The sequence below is a fragment of the Euprymna scolopes genome, chromosome 32 (genome assembly GCF_053919585.1).
Source record: "Euprymna scolopes isolate OS-2025 chromosome 32, ASM5391958v1, whole genome shotgun sequence".
NCBI classification, from domain to species: domain Eukaryota; kingdom Metazoa; phylum Mollusca; class Cephalopoda; order Sepiida; family Sepiolidae; genus Euprymna; species Euprymna scolopes.
In genome coordinates, this window is record NC_136513.1 from 8,672,301 (window position 1) to 8,695,579 (window position 23,279).

The following is a 23,279-nucleotide window of genomic DNA, read 5'->3' on the forward strand; positions in this document are numbered from 1 at the left end:
AAAATAAGTTAAAGTACAAAAAAAAAAAAAGAAAAAGAAGCTTATCCATATAAGAAAAAAAAAAAAAAAAAAAAAAAAAAAGAGTATTTGTTGTACATTTGTATTTTGATCATTTTTTTCGTTTTGTCTATACTACACAGTTTTGCTGATTTCCACCTGGAGTTGAAAGCAGTGTGCATGCATAACGTAACATTGGTCATGTTTACTTGATCTACAAATGTTAAACATCTGCACCCAAACAACTGTGGATTGGAGAAAAAAAAAAAAATCTGAAGGTACTTACAATGTCTGCATGTTACTTTTAATCAACTGGAAAGCCCAATCGATCGTACCTTTATCCAAATCTGCGACTCGTTTGCATTCAATAATTGCACTAAGACTGAAAAAAAATAGAAAAAAAAAAAAAAAAAAATTAGTCAGTTTAATCTTTTACGTAGAAATTATAACGATAAAAAAAGTTTGATTCTGAATTTTTGGAGAAAATAAAACGGCACTTGTATAGTTTAGTCAAGACATTAAAAAATGAAAATATTGAAAAAGGTTATATTGTACGTATCCGTTTTGAACTGAAGATCTCCGAAAAAAAATTTAATTTAATTTGGTCAAGTAGTTTTTTTTTTACAGCGGAAAAACACGTTCTTATGAGAGCGCGTTGAAGTCAGTCATTGTGAAATTTGCTGAAGCTGAACAACATGCCACGGGGAGATAACTCAATGTAAAGTGCTAACACTCCCTCCCCATCTTTAATAACTAGCTTTTCTTCCTAAAAATCGAACCTTTTGCTCGGTATCATAAATTGTTTTTTTGCTGTAAAAAAAAAAAAAAAAAAAAAAAAAAAAAAAAAAAAAAAAAAAAAAAAAAAAAAAACTTGCTCCTCACCCAGTCTTTCATAATCAAACTGTTCAGGCAAGCTATGCACAAATTAGGCTATTAGTTTGAGTAAGCTATCTATCAGCTCCTCACATTATTGCAAAGTGATAGTTTTCTAGTCATCTCTTACTGCTTTTCAGAGTGACATTTAGGTTACAACTCTAAAATTTTTATTTCATAGTATAAATTAAGTAACAGTAAAAACAATAATCTGGACTTAATCTTTTTTTTTCTTTTTACATTCATAGGTTCTCATTAGTTCACCGAAGTTTAAGCAACATTGAGCCTGGGCAGACAATTAGTCTCTCCAGATTTCCAATACTCTCCACTTCTTTCAATATTTGTTGATCAATTTGCATTCTCACAACAGCTGTTTATCATGGACTTCTTGTTGATAATGGCCGTTGACTTTCTCTGGAACTTGGGTGGCAATAAATGTCATATAGATTCCAGTAGTCTATAATTTTGGTAACATAGCTAGACATTTCGTTAGTTTTCAAGTCGGTTTTTTACTTTTGAAAAGAATAATCAACTGCCTTTGAAAGTCTGAAAAGTTGATTTCTGCTGCCTTCGTTCATAATGTGGGTATCGAAATCAAAGAAATAGATAAGCTAGATGCAATAAAATTTCCCAGGTAATTGAATTTCAAAACTTCTTTTTTGCAATCACTGTAGCAACTAAAATTAGTATAGTAGTCCGAATAATCAAAATACAGTTTATCAAACCTCATCTAAATTTTGAAACATGAAACGATTAAATATTTTATTTTCATTTGGAATCATTCGAGATGAGGCTTCATAATTTGTGTATTCATTTTACTGCGGACTGTTATCCTCATCTTCATAATTTCTGTTGTTGTTTCACCACTTTTGGCCAACTTATTCTCTGGCCTTCTTCAAGTGATTAAGTCTATGGTCCAGGTGAGCATCGTCTGAAGGTAGTGGCTTCAATCTTACCCAAAGCAGGCCAAAGGATTAGTTGGCCAAAGCATGGTGAAACAACAACTATGAAAGGCAGTAATTACTGAGGATATAGTTACAAGACTCCTGTTGTGGTTAACAACCTGAAGAAGGCCAGAAGTTGGCCGAAACGTGGTGAAACAGCAACAACAACGATGGAGATGCGGATAAAAGTTTGCAATAAAATGAATACACAAATCATAAAACGATTATCTTCATTCAATAAGAAAAAGTGCTATTTAAAATGGTCTTAGACAGGTCCATGTTGTGGGCGTGTCCAGTCACTACATTATCACTTTTTGATAGAGAAAAATCAGCTACTGATACAAACCCATTTCTTTCAAACTTTTTAAAAGGTGAGAGGGTTGACATGGGATCTTCAAGCTGAAGAAAAAAATAAAACAGCAAAAAAAAAAAAATAAATAAATAAAATAAAACAGTTTACCATCTGGTCATTATTATTTTAAAACTTTTAAAACATTTTATATTACACTTGCAAGTTTTCAAGTTGGCAAAATACGAAAATTGATTTCTATTTTTAACTAGCAGGGGTGCCCAGCGTTGCCCGGGTGTTCGGAGGTGTAAAAGAAAAAAGTTTTTAGTAGGCAGGTAGGCTCAAACCCAGAGCCTTGAGGCAAAGGTGAAAAAAAAAAAAAAGTCTGACATCTTACCACGACGCTAAAGTAGAGAAGTGAAAATGGTTGAAATTGAACGATTAAAAAGTTAAGTGAATGAGTTCACACAGGTGCGTAAATTTAACGAGGTCAAACATCACATCAAAGGGGAATGAAATCCTGCACTTAACTTTGGCTGCAGGGCAGTTTTTTTTTTTTTAGTTTTGTTTTCCCAAGATGTTGGGGGAAAACCAGCTCCCCATAAAAGGGGAGTGTCCAAATGAATAGCAGTTGTCTGATATGACGGTTTTCACCACATTGATCAAAGCTGATTGCTTTCTGGATGCCCCTGGCAGGAAAACCAAGGCACAACATTCGTTTCGATTAGTTTCACTTTATTTATATGAAAAACACCAACAAACACGCGACAAAATGGAAGAACGTGAATTTTATAAAAGACGATCAACATAAATCTAGACACAACGTCCCTTTGAAAATTGTAGATATTATGATCTAGGGGGTACATAAACAGTTCTAAGACATATATTGCATGCATGTTTAATCCAGTATTCCATCCCAATAAAAAACAAAAACAAAAAAAAAAAAAAAACTATATTTAAAATTTTTAAAGAATCTGAATAAAAATTTAGAACAGAATTGGTAATTGTATCAGAATTTTGAAAAATATTGAAATCATTCCATCACAAGTATATCAAAGAGTTTTTATTTGGAATGCGATGTTTATGTATGTTTAAGACTCGATATTAGCAAACTGAGTAAAATTAATTTTTAGACAAAATTTTTGCACTGATTTTATCCCTCTTAAAATCAGGATATGTCTAGAATTCACCTTCCAATTTTGATGAAAACCATTGCAGGATTTTGATTCTTCAAATTTAAGGCTGGATCATAAGTAGAGGTGGGGGAGGGAATGCAATGTAAATGCAACCTCTATCTCACAGAGGAGATGTTGCGAGTTTGTCTCTGCTTTATCGGTATTTTCATGGCAAATGCTCGACTGAGCTTCAATCTATGGCTCAACCCCCTCGCAGCTAGACGAGTGTTTCACAAGAAACACTCGTCTAGCTGAAAACACTATCACTGTGCCTAAACCTAAACAGATTCCATGAACAAGCTTCTTTCTAGGAATTGCACGCCTGTGGAATTGTCTTCCATTTTCCTGCTTTCCAGCTGACTACAATATGGTTGTCAACAAGTCCAACATAAACAAGTTTTTGATGAGCGGTTCCACTTAAGTTAACAAATTTACCGAATTTCCATTACTAACAATTACTATATTGTCCAATTGACTACTGTACACTCTTAACCCTTATCCTCGAGTGGTCTCTGGGCCTTGATAAGTGGTTATGCCTATGTAAAAAAAAATTGAAATTTAGGGAATTTGATTAATCGGAGACTAAAGTAGATCAGATTATTGAAATTTTTATATATTTGCATCTTCAAATAGGAAGTTGTGCCAATATTAAGTTCACTAAAAACTCTTTAAAAGAAACTAAAATTTGAATATTTGTTTTTTGTTTAGTATTGCGCCTATATTAAAAAATAAAGATAATGAAAAGTTTGTATGATGTAAATACTCATGATGAAACAAAAATATATTCCAAAAATCATAAATTTACCAGGTAGTTTTATTTTTAATAAAGAAAATCATTTTTAATTGGAATTTGTATTTCTCAAGTTTTGAATTATTGTTGAGTTGTCGCCCTTTGTCTCTTGACATCACTTCTTAGATACTCATGAAATTTGATTTATTTTTCTTTTTTAATATAGAAGGTATTTGGGACAAGAACTGAATATTTATTATATCTCCTATTTAATAAAATCTGAAATTTTGGAATTTCAAGAAAAACTCAGAACACTTATCACTGCAAAAAAAAAAAAAAATAAATAAATAAAATAAATAAATAATAATAATAAAATAAATAAATAATAATACTGAAATACATACCTTGTTTGCAGCCTCGACTTTGGAATATGACAATTTTAAACAAGCTTTTTCCTGAAAAAATAAAAATATAAATTGTTTTTTCATTCACATTTTTTTTTTTTTACTCTGAAAGTATTCAGTTTTTTTGTCCCCCACCCCCAACCATATTCTTAAAGATGATTGGAAAGTAACTACATAATTTTGCACTAAAAATAATTTTCACAAGAAACGAACATATGGAAGTGTCTGAAAGGCTTGACATAAAATTAACAGTAGGTTCTTTGATATGACAGGGGCAGGTTTAAAATGAATGTTTCTGCTTAAAAGACCATATTTGACTTTTCATTTTAAATTCAAGCGATTATCACCACACAAGCAGTAAGGCCAGGCATATAAAATCAGCATTCAGGGCGCGTTCAAAATAAATGTTTCTATTTAGAGCACAACTGAAACATGATACTTGACTTTTGCATTTTAAACCGTAATTCAAGCCATAAATATAAACAATTTTATAAAATCAACAGTAGGTTCTCTACAGTGCAATGTAGACAACAATGTATTGTAGACCAAGTCAGTGCAGAGAGGTATGTGAAGCTGCCTCCTGCTGTTACACGATGAGTCCTCAACTAGAGCAGGCAATCGATTTAATTGAAAAATAGGAAAGTTCATGGATTTTGATGGCGATAAAAATATGGGAGTGAGAAACATTCGTTGATCATTGTTCGATCCTGGGCAACGTCGGGTATCTCTGCAAATATTAACTGAAGCACTCTCATTCTTTCATTGTGACCAAACCAATAAAGTTTACTGTTCTACACTTACCTGATAATGTCAAAGTAATTTAGAAATTTTGCTACCTTGGTAATGCCATTGGGACACAGAATGGAGCAAGTGCTAGCATGATAGCTAGAATTAAAAGTGGATGAAATTCAAAACTTCTGCTATTAATAAACGTCAGAATGTTATTGTTGACCAGGCATGTATACACAGTGTGATGATGTAAGAAGGTGAAACTTTGCCAATGAGGCTTGAGGACATGCGTTGCATGAAAATAATGAGAATGATAAGATGGATGTGTAACACCAGTCTTAAAGGAGATGCATGCAGAACAGGTTGGGTTCGATTGTATGGCCAGGTTGAAAGAATGTAAATTCCTGTTAGTAATTGTAGGAAAATTAAGATAGAAGGGTCAGTTCACAAGAGAAGACCTAGGAACAAAAATAGAAGAAAATGATAAAGACGTACTTTAGAGAAAGAAGGATAAATAAAGACCTGGTCAAAGATAGCTTGGAAGTCAACTTCTAAAAGCCATCAAATACATGCATGTAAAATGGAAGTTAAACCGATGATGATGATGGGGTCATTAGATTCAAGCTTGTAAAAAAGAGAGAAGAGAAGGGTGGGGAAAAGAGAGAAAGGAAAAAGAAAAATACAACTAACCTCTTTTTTTCTTTGTTTCTTTTCTAAAGATTTTGCAGTTTTTCTCTGAAAAAAAATAAATAAATAAATAAAAAAATATATATATATAAAAGCAACATCCATTTTCAGCATCAATGGTGCAATACAAATCAAACAAAGTCACAAATTTCTGTACATATGCAATATACAGTTAACAGAATATTTGTATAGTTAGAGATTAAAGGATAAAAGATGTTTTTTTTTGTTTTTTTTTAAATTATTTAAATATTTTTGTAAATTTTAAAAATAATTTTCTTTTATTTCATTTTCTTATATATTGTTTTGTATATTCTTTTATAGCATTTTTCCCTGTCCCCTCCCCCTCTTTTATCCCCATCATATCGCCTTGTCGCCTCCTATATAATTTTTTCCAATTCTAATCTCAAAATTTTTTTCCATGTCTAAGGTTTTCAAAATTGGTGTTGTCTGTTCTTTCTGTAATCCTTATTGACTTGATAATGTAATAAAGTTTCTATCTAACTTTACCTTTTATCTTAACTTATTCTATATGAGTAATGCTGGGTAGTGGGAAGATCTACAAACACCCAAAAAAAGAATGAAGAAAAATTAAAAAAAAAAAAGAACCAAACAAAATGCTAATGAAACAAGTTTTCCCTTGGACGAGCATTCATCACTTGCAACGTCTTGCCATTCCACTAAAACATCAGTTTGGTCTTCTTAACATCCTTGTGCATGATGGAAACATTTTTTGGCATCAGTAAAATGTCATGGAATTTCAAAGTTCAAAAACTTCTTTTTATTTGTTTTTAATGAACAAAAAAAAAAATCTTGATCACGGACACGCTCCAAGTAAATAGTTTTGTTGTCTACAGAGATCAAGAAATGCTCTCAAAATATGATTTACAAAATCATTAATGAAAAATCAAGAGAGTTGGACCCAGACTAGACCCTTTAGTCATGTTTACACTGTGTTTCAGATTTCTCTCCAACTATTTTTATAGTTCTATCCAAGAAAGAATTTGATGATTTAGAGCCGTGATGCCCATGTGGACCACTAGTGGTCCACAATTGAATTGGAAAAGCATTTTTTTTTAAATATTTTTTTCAGCTAAAAATTAAGCACGCCATGGGCCCCGAAGGGCGATTAAGGTTGGATTTCTTCTCAATTAATTCAAATAATATCTATAACATTCGGTACAGACCCGACCATGAAAGATCAGATAATGAATTAATGTGGATTTAATAGACCAAAAAATCCAACCTTGACTTCACTTCAGGGCCCGTGGCGCAGTGGATAGAAACGTTGAATCTCTATGGTTCCAGGTTAGAATTGTCTGAAGATAGCGGTTTTCAATCCTACCCAAAGCTTGGCCAAAAACGTGGTGAAACAATTATAGATAATACTAATTGCTGAGAATGCAGTTAGGAGATTCGGGGTTCCTATCCCGTCGCGGTTACCACCTGACGAAGGCCAGAGGAATAGTTGGCCGAAACATTGTGAAACATCAACCAAAGAAAGATGAGGATAATAGTCCACAATAAATAAATTAAATAATACTCATCTCAATAATTAATTCCAATTAAATAATATATATCCAAAAGATTTTTTTTTTAATAACTTTGACATGTTTTCGGTGGTGCTGAAAACGAATATCACATTTAAATTTGGGGCAGATAAGTAGTTTTTATGATACAAAGAAATGATTTTTTTTTTCAGAAAATGGGGGATCAGTTTCCTATCTAAATTTAAATGTAAAATGAACACCTACTTTCCGGACACCTAGTAATTTCATATCATGTAAACAAATGTAAATGTATATTCGTTTTTAGCACCCCAGAATTTGTCATTGTTCTGAGGGAGACAACTGTCTCTTACTAAGAGATTCATTCAGTAGAAAGAAAACATCACCGCTTGGAAAGCATAAAAGGTAACCACACAAGGAATGTATACTGTTTTCAGGGTATTTTTTGTGAGGGCGTGGTGGTTTTGAATAGTTAATGTGTACATATGTAAGTGTTAGTGTATCAGTACTAAAATTTCTGATAATGGGAGTTTGATATAGTTGTATTTGGATTAATTTTTTTTAAAGGTTTAGTCATGTAGAGAGAGCAGCCATATTTGTAAATGTCCGGCATGTCTGTTTATGTGTTAAGATTGTAATCCGGAATAATCGGTTTTTCAGGTCTCAGCCAATGGGAAATGAGGGAATTTCAGAAGGGAGAAATTGCTATTTTTGTAAAGGGAAATGAAAAATTAATGGTGTATATATGATTTTTTTATCCAATTACGAAAGGTGAAAGGCCAGTATAGTAATGATGCATGTACTTATTCTCAGTAATGGCTGGGTGCAGTGGGAGGACATAAGAATTAAAGGTAAAAATACAAACTACTTCCTCTATAATGTTGCCGATACTGGTGATTTTTCTCCTAGAATGTAATGTAGGATTTTATAATGAATAAATATGCTTAAAACTGCGTTGTCAAGTAACATAAGATGGTGGATAATAGTTTAGGCATAATAAATTTCTATGTGGCATCTGTTATTGCAAACCTACAGTAATTTGGTTCAGAGGGGAATGTTTGCAATCATTTTATTATATAGTAAATGTTCAAATTCTATACAAGTACTATTTTTTAAATAGATTATGTTAAATAAAACAGTTTCTTTTTGACTTCCGCTTTCTAGCAGAAATCTGCTAGTGTATGCAGAGGAAAAGTCCCTTCTAATTAATACCTACGTAAATCAAGTTTAATTATAAAAATTCACATAAAGCTAGTCTTGATAACTTCTAGTAGGTAATTACTAGAGCTATGACAAGAGAATATTATTGTTTTGACTATATATCCGACACAATTAAACACAGTCAATCAATTGAGAATCACTTAATCTAAAGACGTATAAGATATTAACAGATATAAACTCGAGTCAAAATAATGAAAAGAATATTCTCTTGTCATAGCCCTAGTAACTATCCCGTTTGGTGGACGTCTACAAAGTTGCACCACACCCACTTCTAAATTCCACACTTGTCATTTTATAAAAAAAAATTTTCAGGTTAATCTCATCGATTACAGACTTAACTTTTAGATAAAAAGAAAAAAATATGACTTATTGTCGGGGATCAGTTTTCGGTTCGGGCTCACGTGAACTTTCACCGCCACTTCTTACAATATTTTTCTTTTCGTCTTCTTTCAACTATTTCTGCGGATTATTATCGATTGAACACTAAGCTACCAGACTAAAAAAAAAAAAAAAAAAAAAAAAAAAAAAAAATATTTAAAGATTTGGAAGGGGATTCAATTTTACATACAATGCTCTAGTAAATTGATCCTCCATTTCTTGAAACTGAATTTTTTTGATGTTGGGCCCTTCATCCCCCTCCCACCCCCATTATTATTAATTTGCGATTTTTTTTTTTTTTTTTACTTTAGGAAAGGTTCAAACTGCCCCCACCCACCCCTCATCATTATTTTTTTCATTTATTTACGACTTTTTCAGATTATCTAGATTCCAAACGAGAGAACATCATAAATTTTGGAGCATTGGAATAATAATGATGATGATGATTATGATGGTGGTGGTGTTAAGTAAATAAAGAAAATAAATGACAGGGGTGGAGACTGAACTTTTCACAAAGTAAAAAAAAAAAAAAAAAAAAAAAAAAAAAAAAATCGCAAATTAATAAAAATAATCGTGGTGAGGGTGGGGTGGAGGATGAAGGACCCACCATCAAAACGAGACATAAATTCAATTCAAGAAATGGGGGGTCGATTTACTAAAACGTATGTTAAATTGAACTCCCCTTTCAAATCTTTAAATGTATTTGAAAGATTATAGTTTAAAGTTAATTTCTCAAAAAAAAATGTGTGAAATAAAAAAAATACATGGAATAATTTTATCTCAAATCTGAAAAATCCTAGATTTCACATAAAAATTCATTATGACAAAAATCGCGTTTACATTTTTCTGGCAAGAAAATATATAAGTTTTCTGGAATTATTTCCAAGTTAAGCATTAAGTTAAAGTCTTAAGACAATGAATGAATACAATAAATGTACTTAACATTTGCTAAAAAAAGTAATAATTATCCAAAAATAAGACACTGGTAGGAACGAGACTTGTTTATCATAAAAAAAAAAAAAAAAAAAAAAAAAACTCTGGCGGCAAAATTAAAAATGTATAAAAGGACAATTTATTTCTTTATTTAACATTCTGGCATACAGAGCGATTTTTTTTTTTTTCTTTGAGTTGCAGACCCTCCTTCCTTCATTTAAAAATGAAGGAAAGTTAATTAAATTCATTAATTATACTACTGACAATTTATTCATAAAAAAAAGTTAGCACCATTATTTATTAATATTAATACAGAATTTAATTTATAATTATTGAAAAAATTACACTAAAAAAATAGACTTATGTTAAAATTTATAATGTTTACATGAAATTTAAAGTTGATAAACACAAACAGGCAGGTAGTTGAAGAGAGGAGGAGGGTGAGCAAAACAGACTGGTTTTCTTTTCAATTCTGCACATCCGTACTTACCGACATAGAACGTTCGTATAATTTGTCATTTTTTAATTAAATTATTTTTCTATATTCCTGTTTTTCAATTTAAAATTATTTTACTTTATTTGCCAAGATTATATGAACATTAGGGATTGCCAAAATTCACTACAGAATTACTTCACCCTATATGTAACATGATGTAACTTTATTATAAACTAGCGGGGGTACTCAGTGTTGCCCGGAGGTGTGTGCGCGAGGAGGGGAAATAAAGAATAAGCAAAGAAATAACCCTGTTTAAATATCAAAATAAAAATGAACTTAAACTTCTGTAAAAAATCGGGGGGAAAAACAGCGAACAAACAAAACTTCTATTAAAAAGAAATCGGAAAAACAGAAAGCATAAATCAGGGGAAAAGATGGACGTGTTCTGAAAAACAAGGCATAAATAAACCTTCGATTCGTTTAAATTCAATGGTGCGTTTCACCCAGTCCATTCCAGTTTTTTAATCAACTACAAAACGAAATAAAGCAAAATTCCCTTCGAGTTTTTTTAGTCAACAATGGTGCGTTTCACCCAGTAGAAAACATAAAACGAAAAGGAACGTTAAAATGCCATTCCATTTTTTTTAAGCAACTACGAACCCAAACCGGTGCTTCTTCGTACTGTCCCTTATGAACGGATCCACAACAGTGTAAGTGGTATCGGGGGTTGTGAGTGTGTGTGGGGGGGGGGGTAGAAGGAATTTATTAGAGAGAAAAGAGTTTACAACTTCCATTGATTTTAACCGATTTTGGCTGTGAACTCTCACCAGAAAAAATATAGGAATCCACGATTATCGAGGAAGTGTAGAGGTAATATGTAGGTGTAGAGGTGTGTTATAACATACCTCAGATAATGTGCATATTACATTTGCATGAAATGTCTTGATTTTCAATCCTATTATGGTTAAAATCATAGGGAAAAAAATGAGTTCATTTTATATATATATAGGGATTAATATTACCAGTATAACTTTTGTACCATTTAAAAGGAGGGCAAAATAAACCAGTAATAATTAAAAAAAATTTTTTCATCAAACGAAAATAATGAAATTGTGAGACGAAAATCGTGTTTACATAATTGGTGCTTTAAAATAACGTTCCCATGTAGTAGACATTCTGAACATGAAAACATACCCGCATTTAATAAATCTAGCAAAAATCAACTCATGGTCAGATTTTCGTGAAATTTTCGATACTTATCCATTTTAGAATTACATTATATATAAAACGCAGTTTCCATAAAATCTATGAGGGGAAATATTTTTTACATGCCCCCCCCCTATTTATTTTTTCGAAATTCGAACAAAATGTATTTAAATCTATCAAAATTTCTATTTATGAAACAAGAGTTCAAATAAGTAAAAAATACTTATTTTTTAAAAGTTTAAATACACATATTGAACAAAAATTTACCTTCAAGTTGCAATTAAAAAATTTATATAAACTTGTTTTTTATTTTAAATAGCGTTTTTTCTATTAATATATACTATAATCAGTTGAATTATGAAGAAAAAATAACTTCTTAAAAATTGATTTTTAAAAGATTAAAATTCTATTATTTCAAAATGTCCGCTACAACAGATTTAATTGTGGGAAATTTTTTTTTTTTTAAATATAAAGTTATATAAACATGACTCTTGCCACCTATTTTATGACCAGATTCAAAATTAATATTGTGTTAAAATCCAGTTTTTCTACATGCACTGCAATATTCTTGTATGTCTTGTTTTATGAAATAAAATACAGAAGCATAGACTGAACAAAAATGAACTGGTTGATTGAAAACATTGACTTCTGCAGTTGCCTTCACCATTAAAATTTCATAGCTTAACTATTATTCTGTTAGTGCTTACTAAAAGTAACCAAATTATCTATTAAAAGTAAGTTGTTAAATTATTTTTATAAATTTTTTTCTTGTGCTTTACGTTTGATTTAAAAGTTTTAACTTTTTCTTTTTTTTTTTTCCAATTTTAGATACTTTAAAAACTTCTTTCGTTAACGTTTGTTTTTAATTTTAGTAGTAATGAAGTGGTCAGAGGCACCAAACTGGTAAAAGGGAAAATTATTCCCAAGTAGCATTCAGGGATTCCGGGGGGGGGGGGGAATGGTCTTTCATGTAAATAATTTAAATCGTTCCAAAGTATCGAAAACTTAAATAACGTGTAGTGAACTATAGGGACTGCCAAACGATTGTTTCCGTGACGTCAGATTTGTGTGTACTATAAGAACTATGGAAAAGCAGAAGCGACTTAATGATTTTTTTTTTTTTTTAAAACCTTTGTTTATCTTCTTCAAACTGCAATTAATAATTAATCTTTGTTATTTTATTTTTCAATTTTTTTTATTACATTTTCACCCCAAACAAGGCACATTGCCACTTTGGTGTAGGGGGCTACTATCAGGGGCACTATGTTGAGATTTGGGCAGCAAGATGTCGGTTCACGTTACATTTGAACTTCTGCATGTCAGTACAATTAGGGAAGCAGGGACCTGGAATGAAATTCCAGAGTCTAGCGGTTCTGGGGAAGAAACTACTGGAGTAGAAAGATCTTTTACATCCAGGGATCTCTACTGTGTGGGGGTGGGATTTAGCTACCTGTCGGGTTTGTCGAGGGTGTCTACGTCGTGGGGGCACAAATGTCTGCAGTTTGTCAGAGCATTCACCATTAAAATACTTGTAGAACAGGCAGAGGGATGCAACGTTTCGTCGATGGGACAGAGGCTGAAGCTTAGATGCCAGTTCAGGGCCTAAGATTTACACAGTTTAATGATTAATAATATTATAAACATTTGTATATTACATATGAAATACGGTTTTACTGAATGTTCTTTTGGTTACCTATGGGCTTCCATATTTTGTTTGGTAAAAAGAGAAACAAAATATGAGGGGGGGGGCTTACAAAATGATTAATATTGTGCAATATTTTCAAATTGGTTTTAATCTGGCAATAAGATAGCTGACAAGAGTCATGCTTATATGAAAACTTAATATTTTTTTAAAAATTTAAACACAATTAATTAAAAATCTATGTTGTAACGGAACATTTTGAAATAACAGAATTTTAATCGTTTTAATCTTTTAAAAATTAATTAATGTTTACACAGTTTCTTTTCCTTGGCAATTCAACTGATTATAGTATATATTAATTAGAAAAAACGCTATTTAAAAAAAAAAACAATATTAAGTTTATATCAATTTTTTAATTGCAACTTGAAGGTAAATTTTTGTTCAATATGTGTATTTAAACTTTAAAAAAATATTTTTTACTTATTTGAACTCTTAGGTTTCATAATAAATAGAAATTTTGATAGATTTAAATATATTTTGTTCGAATTTCGAAAAAATAAATATGGGGGGAGGGCACACTAAAAAGATATTTCCCCTCATAGATTTTACGGAAACTGCATTTTATGTAATTTCATTCTAAAATGGATAAGTATCAAATTTCACGAAAATCTTACCATTCGTTGATTTTTGCTAGATTTATTAAATGCAGGTATGTTTTCACATTCAGAATGTCTACTACATGGGAACGTTATTTTAAAGCACCAATTATGTAAACACGATTTTCGTCTCACAATTTCATTATTTTCGTTCGATGAAATAATTTTTTTTTAATTATTACTGGTTTATTTTGCCCTCCTTTTAAATGGTACAAAAGTTATACTGATAATATTAATTTATAATAGTTACATCGTGTTACATATAGGGTGGGGTAGTTCTGTGGTGACTTTTGGCAGTCCCTAGTGAACTAACAAACTATGGTATTGTCACTTTTGCTTTTCCATAGATGTCAAAAAAGTCACATAACATTTTATTTTTGTATTATGTTTTCTACCTCCACTGAAAAAAAAAAAAAAAAAAAAAAGTTTACTTAATTATTTCTAACGATAAGTGAATCTTTTTTCACATTTCGATAAATTTAATCTTTATCGAAACTATTTGAATTTAAAATATATTCCTATTAAATTACAGTAGTAAATAATAGTAAAAAGATATAAAAAATCGTTCACCGTGGCTCGAATAAAAAAGTACATCAATTGATGACGTCACCAGATCATGTGTACATTTTGGAAAGTTCATATAAAAATGGTAGTGCCTAATGAACATTATCTTACATTGATAATTATACGTTCTTGCATGCAATGGAAATATTAGAATCTTACATGTAAAGATTTGTAGCAGTTAAACTATTTACTATAAGCGGATCAATGCCCAGTGCCAAATTGATTCGGCCACACTAACCAATCGGTTGGCAGGGCACATTGATTTGAGCTATCCCCTTAAGGACTATTTTTAACCCTTCGGGATCTCAGCTGCGATCGCCAGAGAGACGCCAGCAAGCGACCTATACAGACCTCTCACTCACTCCTTCCACTGCTACTTGGCAGACGACACCTTCAAACAGACATTTACACTTTCTTTCACTTCAGTCTGAGATACAATCTCGCCTTTTCTAAATAAACCCTTTATTATTGTTTTGTTAAAAGCAATGTCGTTTGGCCTTGTGTTTATTTAAGTAATTATTAGGAGAGAAATGCACAACAGTTCCCTCCTATAAATTCCGTTAAAAATGTAAGCGTAAAAAAAAAAAAAAAAAAAAAAAGAATTTTTGCGATTATAATTTTTTGTGTTGAAATATTAAATAAACAATGCTTAATTCAATGATAATATTGGTAGTTCGAGAAATTAATTTTTCTTCGAGTTATATCGATTTCGTTAATACGGACTTGACTTCAGGGGCTTTTTTGTAATGTTCCTGTAACAATTATTTTTATTTTATTGTTACAAATTACGATGCTTTATTTATATATAAAAAAAAGCAAAAATAAATTGCGTTTTTTATTTACTACTGAAAACCATAACGTTAAAGGTATTTTTTGTTTAAACAAAATACATTTTCACCAAGATTTAAATAAAAATAATTATTTCATTATATTCCGCGACCATTATTTGATAAATACTGAAATTTTCATTAAAATTGGTTAATTTCCTGATTTGTGAATTTTTAAGTAAAAGGAGAGGTCAATCGGCATTCATTTTGCCCGTACCTAGTATTTATCACAAAAAGGGACACGTTGGATGGCACAGGCACCGGTATATAGCGCTTGTTTATATTTATGTGATTATTGAAAATGTAATCTTAGGGTTTGTATTACCGTACACAGATTCGAAAAAGTTGTCAAAAAACAAATATATAACAAATAAATGTTATCAAAAACTGGATATAATTTTCGTGTTTTTATTCAATGTAACATGTTTATTCAGCTCGAAAAGCATACAATGTTTACCGATGTAATGGAAAATTCAAAATGGCGCCCGCCGCCCGACTGTCTTTAACATGGTAAGTTTGGTAAAAGCTGTTATAAATAATAAACTAGACAAAATACTTTTAGAAATTCGCTCAATATATGTTACCGTGACATAGCTTGACATATATTCGGTGGTTTTTGAATAGTATTTTGTCTAGTTTATTATTTATAACAGCTTTTCCCAAACTTACCGTGTTAAAGAGAGAGTCGGGCGCCATTTTGAATTTTCCAATACATCGGTAAACACTGCATGTTTTTCGAGCTGAATAAACATGTTACATTGAATAAAAACAAAAAATATATCCAATTTGCCAAATTGGCAATTTGGTAGAAAAATAACTTATCTTGCCTTTGATAACATTTATTTGTTATATATTTGTTTTTTGACAACTTTTTCGAATCTATGTGTACAGTATTTACAGTAATACAAACCCTAATCTTATGATTAACATTTAAATTAATCACGTTGTTTAAGAACAAAAAAAAAAAAAAAAAAGAAAAAATAATGCAAGATAAAGTTTTAAACTTCAGCTTTCATTATTTCTTTAATTTGTTCCTATTTACAATGCCTCCCCACGGGACAGAGTTAGACACCAGGGTCGGTTTTTAACGTGGAGAAAAGGAACAAAAATAAAAATTGTCTCAGTCGTGAAGGATTTCTCCTCCACTGAAAGGACAAGAAATTTAAGTGGAGCATCTGAAGAACAGATAGATACTACACTGTGATCTTGTCCCGAAGGCCAAGAATTTCTTCAATTTGTTAACCAACGTATTATCACTTGTATTGTTCAAGGTTTTAAATTACAAAATAAAACACATTTAACCATTTTAAAACTACCTTTCATTATTTCTTTTTTATTATTTGTTAACCAACGTATTATTTGTATTGTTCAATGTTTTAAATGATTGGATTTTAAATTATAAAAACATTTAATCATTTTAAAACTTTATCCTTCATTTTTTATTTTATGTTTTATTTGTTAAACGTGGTTTACATTAAGCTCTATACCGGTGTCGACCAAACTTGTCCCTTTTTGTAATAATAGAGTTCGAGGCTATTTGTACAACTAAAAAGCAAATCTGCCAGTTATGTTTATTTTGTTACTTTTTTTTTTTTTTTTTTTTTTGCATTAGTCACATTAAACATTTACAGTTACTTCCCTTGTTTATGGTTTCATTTCGCTTTATTTAATAAAAACAAGATGGCCGCATTTTTCACCTGCTAGCACGATTAAAGTTTTTTTTTTTTTTTTTTAAATAATTCAGTAATATTCAGGTAATTTCGACTGCATACTTTAGAAACTACCATTGTAATTTATTAGAATTGAAAAAAAAAAAAAAATAGGTATTTTTTAAAATTAGGTCCACCTCCACAATTTTCTTTAAAATGACAACTTTTGTATGTTTTGGGTTTGTATTACTGTATTCGAAAAAGTTGTCAAAAAAACAAATATATAACAAATAAATATTATCAAAGGCAAGATAAGTTACTTTTCTACCTAACTGGATACATTTTTTGTTTTTATTCAATGTAGCATTGTAGCATGTTTATTCAGCTCGAAAAACATGCAGTGTTTACCGATGTATTGGAAAATTCAAAATGGCGCCCGACACACTCTTTAACATAGTAAGTTTGGGAAAAGCTGTTATAAATAATAAATTAGGCAAAATACTATTAAAAAAACACCGAATATATGTCAACTTATGTCACGGTAACATATAATGAGCGAATTTCTAACAGTATCTTGTCTAGTTTATTGTTTATAACATCTTTTCCTGAACTTACCGTGTTTAAGAGTGTGTCGGGCGCCATTTTGAATTTTCTTTACATCGGTAAACACTGTATACTTTTCGAGCTGAATAAGCATGTTACATTGAATAAAAACACGAAAAATATATCCAGTTAGGTAGAAAAGTAACTTATCTTGCCTTTGATAACATTTATTTGTTATATATTTGTTTTTTGACAACTTTTTCGAATCTATGTGTACAGTAATACAAACCCTTATATCTCGATAACTACTTATTTCTGCAAAATTTTAATGCGATTTTCGTATTCAGCATAGTCGAAAACCTTCCAAAGTAGTCATTTAAAAGAAAATTGTGGAGGTGAGGTGGACCTAATCTGAAAAATACAAAAAAAAAAAAAAAAAAAAATCAGTAGAAACACTTGTTTTTATCTGAAAATTCCATTTAGTGACTACAAAATTTCGTCCTAATAGTGTAGAAGCGCAAAAAAAAAGATTAAAACGGAATGAAATTTAAATTACCGTTCCATTTTTACACCAACCGTAAAACAGAGCATTCTCCGGAAGTTTTACCAACCCGTAAAAGTTGTCATTTTATAGGTGAGTCCGGAGTTGGAAAAGGACAGAGATAGGTAAATCTAGAGAGTAATAGGTCAAGAAAGTTCCCTCAGTAACCCCTCTTTTAGATGGGAATATTCATGAGAGAGTCGCTATTTTTCTCGTGGATGGTCACAAAGTGGGTGTTCAATTTAGTAGGACGTTATAATTGAAAACTGATTCCCAACGATAAAAATCTTAATAAATTTTTTTCAATTGTTTGAAAGTTAAGTCAGTAACTGGAGAGATAAAACTAAAAACTAAAAAAAAATATGAAAACTGGAATTTACAGGTGGGGGCAATATCATAGACGTCCGCCGCACTTTCTTTTCGCGGAGACTAGGTGGAATACGAGGAAATGTTGCCCATGCCAATGATAATATGGGCACTTCTGGATATGTGCACAATTTTGATACTACCACAGTTTATCACGTGGGACACGTAGTAATTAATCAGCATCTAGTTTAATTGTTTTTATTTATTGCATGCTTCGGTCATAGTTTAAAATACTGATTTCTCCCTCTGATTCTGGTGACAGGTGCCTGAAAAAAGAAAAAAAATGGAGTCTCCATTTTCGGCGATAAACTGTAGTAGTACTATAATTTTTCGGTAGTCAGACACGTCAGCAGTTGCCACTCTATCTTTAGGCAAAAGAGGTGCTAATGCCTGGGGGGGGGGGGATGGTCACTTAGACCAAACAGAACCATACTTCACATGGTCGAAATGCGTGTAAAAATCAACTCTCTCAAAGGAGGCATACTGACTGCATACACAAGAAAAAAAAAAAAAAAAAAAATAGCTTCCCCGTTAGTGACGTCTTAGGTGATCAATGATAAACTAACCCCTCTTTAAAGAGAGGAGGTAATGCTCGGAAGAGTGGGGTCACACCTTATACAAACAAAAGGTTCGCGCACATAAGCAAACCAGACCTGTGTGTCAGACGATGTCACACTCAATATGTTTACTTCTGCATCGGAGAATACGTACAAGTAAGTTCGTACATTTTAATTCCAATTGTTTGAGTAGAGCGAAACATTTCGGTATAATAAATTCTAAAAGACTGAAAGTAAACATAAATAAAAGCCAAGGACTACTTACACCCATGATTAATTCGTTATTGGTATGCTTTCTTTAAACGAGACAGACGAATACGGATGAGACAAAGAGTACACCAAACAAAACACACGCGCGAAATGCTAAAAGTTTCGCGCGTTTTTGGGCATCAATAACTCGATTATCTCCCCTTAAATTATCACTCGTCACAGTATTGCCAATTTAGTGGTTTTCCCGCTAGATGTAGAGATTTTGTTTGTAATCTAGCGGGAAATTTTTGGATCTAGCGGCTACAGTTTTTTTTTTTTTTTTTTTTCCATCTGTAGATTTTTGACATCATCACACCCACAATTTAAGATTAAAAAAACATAAAAGCGCTTGAAAATGCTTTCAAACATCAACGAAATTCATTCAGATAGGTAGAAAAGTATCATTTATTGACTTTAGTAAGAACTAGTGGTGTGTAGGTGGTGTAGTAAGAAACCCCGGAAGAGGAGGGGGTGTTTTTTTTTTTTTTTTTTTTTTTTTTTACAAAGGCATCACCACATTATCAAGGCCCAGAGGCCACTCAAGGATAAGGGTTAAAGAGTGTACAGTAGAAATTGGTTAATATAGTAATCATCAGTAATGAAAATTTGGTAAATTTGATAACTTATATGGAACGGCTCATCAAGAACTTATTTACTTTAGACTTGAACACAACCATATTGTAGTCAGCCGGAAAGCAGGAAAACGGAAGACAATTCCACAGGCGTGCAGTTCTAAGAAAGAAGCTTTGTTCATGGAATCTACGTTTAGGTTTAGGCACAGATAAAGAGTGGGGGAAATTATTGATAGTGTTTACAGCGAGACAAGTGTTTCTTGTGAAAGTTTGGCGAGGGGGGACCATAGATTGAAGCTCAGTTGAACACTTTCCATGGAAATAACGATACATCAGAGACAAACTCGCAACATCTCTTCTGTGAGATAGAGGTTGCAAGGAGGAGAAAAGGACATCTCCTACGAGGCTACGAAGTCTATTTTGAACTCTATCAAGGCAGGACAAGTCCTTTCTAGCAGCTCCTGCCCAGATGTGGCAACAGTATTCCATCCTTGGACGTACCTGGCTCTTATATAGATAGAGAATAGCATCAGCAGTGAGATATCTACCGGATCGATAGAAAGATCCCACCATTTTTCCAGCGGCCTTGGCAACAGATTTGATATACGTGTTCCATTTAAGATCAGGAGTAATGGTCAAGCCCAGAAGCTTGTCAAAACTTGAGGCCTCCTGAAGACGAGAGCCATTCATTTCAATTGATGACAAATGTGGATTAGAATGTTGATGATGTAAAGAGAGAAGCTTGGTTTTAGATGCATTAAAAGTAACCAGCCACTCATTTCCCCATTGTACTACGTGCTCAAGATCAGAGGAGAGAGAATTGGAGAGAACTTGGTCGTTTACTGTCTTAGATGTGCTACCATAAATGGTAGTGTCGTCAGCATAAATGTCTACAAATGATGTAAGGATATGATTTGGAAGATCATTAATGTAGATCAGGAAAAGAGTTGGGCCCAGGATGGATCCCTGAGGGACACCGGCATTAATACTGTGAGCTTCTGATTTTTGCCCCTCAACTACTACTCTTATGAACCTATCAGAAAGAAATGATTTAATAATTGAGAAGACATTTCCAGCTATACCATAGCTAGCGATCTTATGAAGTAAACCTTTATGCCATACCCTATCAAAGGCTTTAGATATGTCAAGAGCAATTGCCCTAGAAAGATTGCCATCGTCGAGAGATTTGCTAATCCTATGCGATATAACTGTAAGGACATCTGCTGTAGATCTAGCAGAACGGAAACCATATTGAGTGTCACTAAGAAGGTTATTTTTGTTGAGATGGTTGATTACTTCTGTATTTAACACAGATTCTAGCAACTTACTCATGACGCACAGGAGACTTATTGGCCTGTACTGAGAGGGGGATGAGCGATCACCTGAATTCTTAAATACAGGGCATACTGATGAGATTTTCCAGGGAGATGGGAAACTATTCTCCTTAAGACAACGTTTAAACAGTTTTGTAAGTATGGGCGCTAGTTCAGGTTGAAGTTTTATGAGTACTATAATTGGAATACCATCAGGGCCAGTTGCTTTACTCGAATCAAGGTTTTTGATTAGCTTCGCAACATCACATACAGATATACGAATATCACATAGCGTGTTTTCTGATACAGGAGGAAATATTGGGGGTTGGCGGTCTTGGTCGCAAAGGGTAGAATTAGCTGCAAAGTTCTTGACAAAGAGTTTGGCTTTGTCTGATGCTGACGAGATTACCTCAGGTCCATTGATAATAGTTGGGATGGAGCACACGCTTCTGTTCAGGATTCTGTTTGCTATTTGCCAAAACTGGTGGGAACCAAGCCGCTGCTCAGCTACTTTGGACTTAACAGATTGAGCATACAACTCTCTTGCGTTCCTTATTACTTTCTTACAATGGTTGCTGGCAGTCCTGAAAACGGCTTTAGTTTCCATACATCTATTACGTTTGAAGCAGTGGAAAAAGTGATTTCTGTGCGCAATGGCAGCAGCACATTCTGGAGAGAACCATGGCTGGCTGTTAGGTTTTTGCTGAAACTTTTTAGAGGGTATGAAATGGTCAATACCTACAATTAACCATTCAGTCAGGTCTAATACTATAGAGGACACATCCTTTTTAAACATGGAATGCAGAGGTAGATCAGATATAAATGTACGGAAGCTATCCCAGTCAGCCTTAGTGTATCGATATACTGTACGATGGAGAGGTACGTCTGGGGACTTATTACATTTCATTTTTATCTTAATTGATACAAAAGAGTGGTCGGAAGATCCAAGAGGCGACAGAACAGAAACTGAACATAGTTCTGGGCAAGTTGTGAGAAAAAGGTCTAGTAGGCTCGAATACTGGCCGTCATTATCGGGCACACAGGTAGGTTCCTGAACAATCTGAGTGAGGTCATAGGCAATGGAGAAATCATGACAGAACCTCCCCTCATCATCGGTCTTGTTTGAGTGGGTCAACCATTCGACGTTGTGAACATTGAAGTCTCCACATACGTGAATGTTAGCTGAAGGATAAGTAGAAAGGACTTGGTCAATTTTCTCAGATATGCTTTGAAAGATAGTAACTCCGCTATTGTGGGGGCGATAGAGAGTAAATATAAATGCAGTAGTGTGAGCTAAAGCAACCCGGAAGCACATATAGGGTAAGTTAGGATCTTCCCTGGAGATGTCCCTCCCACATGGAAAGCTATCTTTAATATAGGCACATATTCCATGCCCATGGCGATCTTGGGGGTCAGATTTAGAAGTTAAGTTAGAGTATCCTGTAATTGCAAACTCATCTAGGGAAATAGCCTGTCCAATGCCAGTTTCACTTAAAAATAAAAGGTCTGGTTTAGTCTTCTGTAATTGGGTTTCAACCTCTGGAAGGTTAGAACGAAGACCCCTGATGTTGGAGAAGGAGACATGGTAGTAGGGGTCTACGTTGGAAGTTGGAGAACCGGGTTTAATCGTGTATTTTTTCTTGAAACTTGTCATGATGAAATTTTGGAATTTGTGGACTAGGTCGTCAGATTTACTTAGAGCAGGACAGAGAGGGGAAACTAAGAGAGAAAAAGAAACGAAGAATTTTTTTTTTTGTAGCACATGATAAGGTAAAGCCGTAACAATTACCCACTAGTATGGCATCGAGAGGCCCCACCAGAAGCTACTGCATGGTCCAGATTCCATTCACCAAATGGCAATACAGCAGCCCCAGTACTTTGCACCTGCTGATAGGACAGCCTCCTTAGTGGTTAATCCAAGGTTCGGGTCCCTGACTATCAGGCGGATAACGTCAGCCCAGACAAAACGTTTACCTCCAGCACCCTTACTAGTGACATGGCTACAAGGATAGACATAGAAACAGAAAATTTCGACCAACTCTGCCGACTGTCGCGCAAAATACTGCCAACCTAGAAAACAGCTTTTTCTTCTCCCTTTGTCAGAAAAATCACTCATTAAAAAATGAGGACTGAGGGACAAATAAGAAGAAGCGAGAGTAACAGGAGCTGCCGATAACGCATCCACAATGCGTTTTCTACTCTCCATTTTAAAAAAAAAAAAAAATTATTAAGTATTCTACTTAATAAAAGTCCAACGGACGTGTTTAAGGGAAAGTATGGTGATAGATTCCCC

At 32.9% G+C, this 23,279-nt stretch overlaps 1 protein-coding gene across 2 annotated transcripts in view; it reads right to left on the reverse strand.

Moving 5' to 3' along the window:
* LOC145256211 (N-alpha-acetyltransferase 40-like) overlaps window positions 1–19,263 on the reverse strand; it is a 43,762-nt gene extending 24,499 nt beyond the window's left edge. Inside the window, exons 1-5 of one of the 2 annotated variants that reach the window (XM_080114827.1) lie at window positions 19,118–19,263; window positions 5,832–5,876; window positions 4,413–4,463; window positions 2,161–2,213; window positions 284–379 (exon numbers count right to left, since the gene is read on the reverse strand). In XM_080114827.1, the coding sequence (XP_079970953.1) occupies window positions 284–379; window positions 2,161–2,213; window positions 4,413–4,463; window positions 5,832–5,876; window positions 19,118–19,123 (251 nt within the window). In that variant the 5' untranslated portion in view covers window positions 19,124–19,263. Of the gene's footprint in view, window positions 1–283; window positions 380–2,160; window positions 2,214–4,412; window positions 4,464–5,831; window positions 5,877–18,309; window positions 18,428–19,117 lie in introns of those variants that run through there. The other variant, XM_080114826.1, reaches the window with a different exon arrangement.
* Window positions 19,264–23,279: the final 4,016 nt, after the last annotated feature.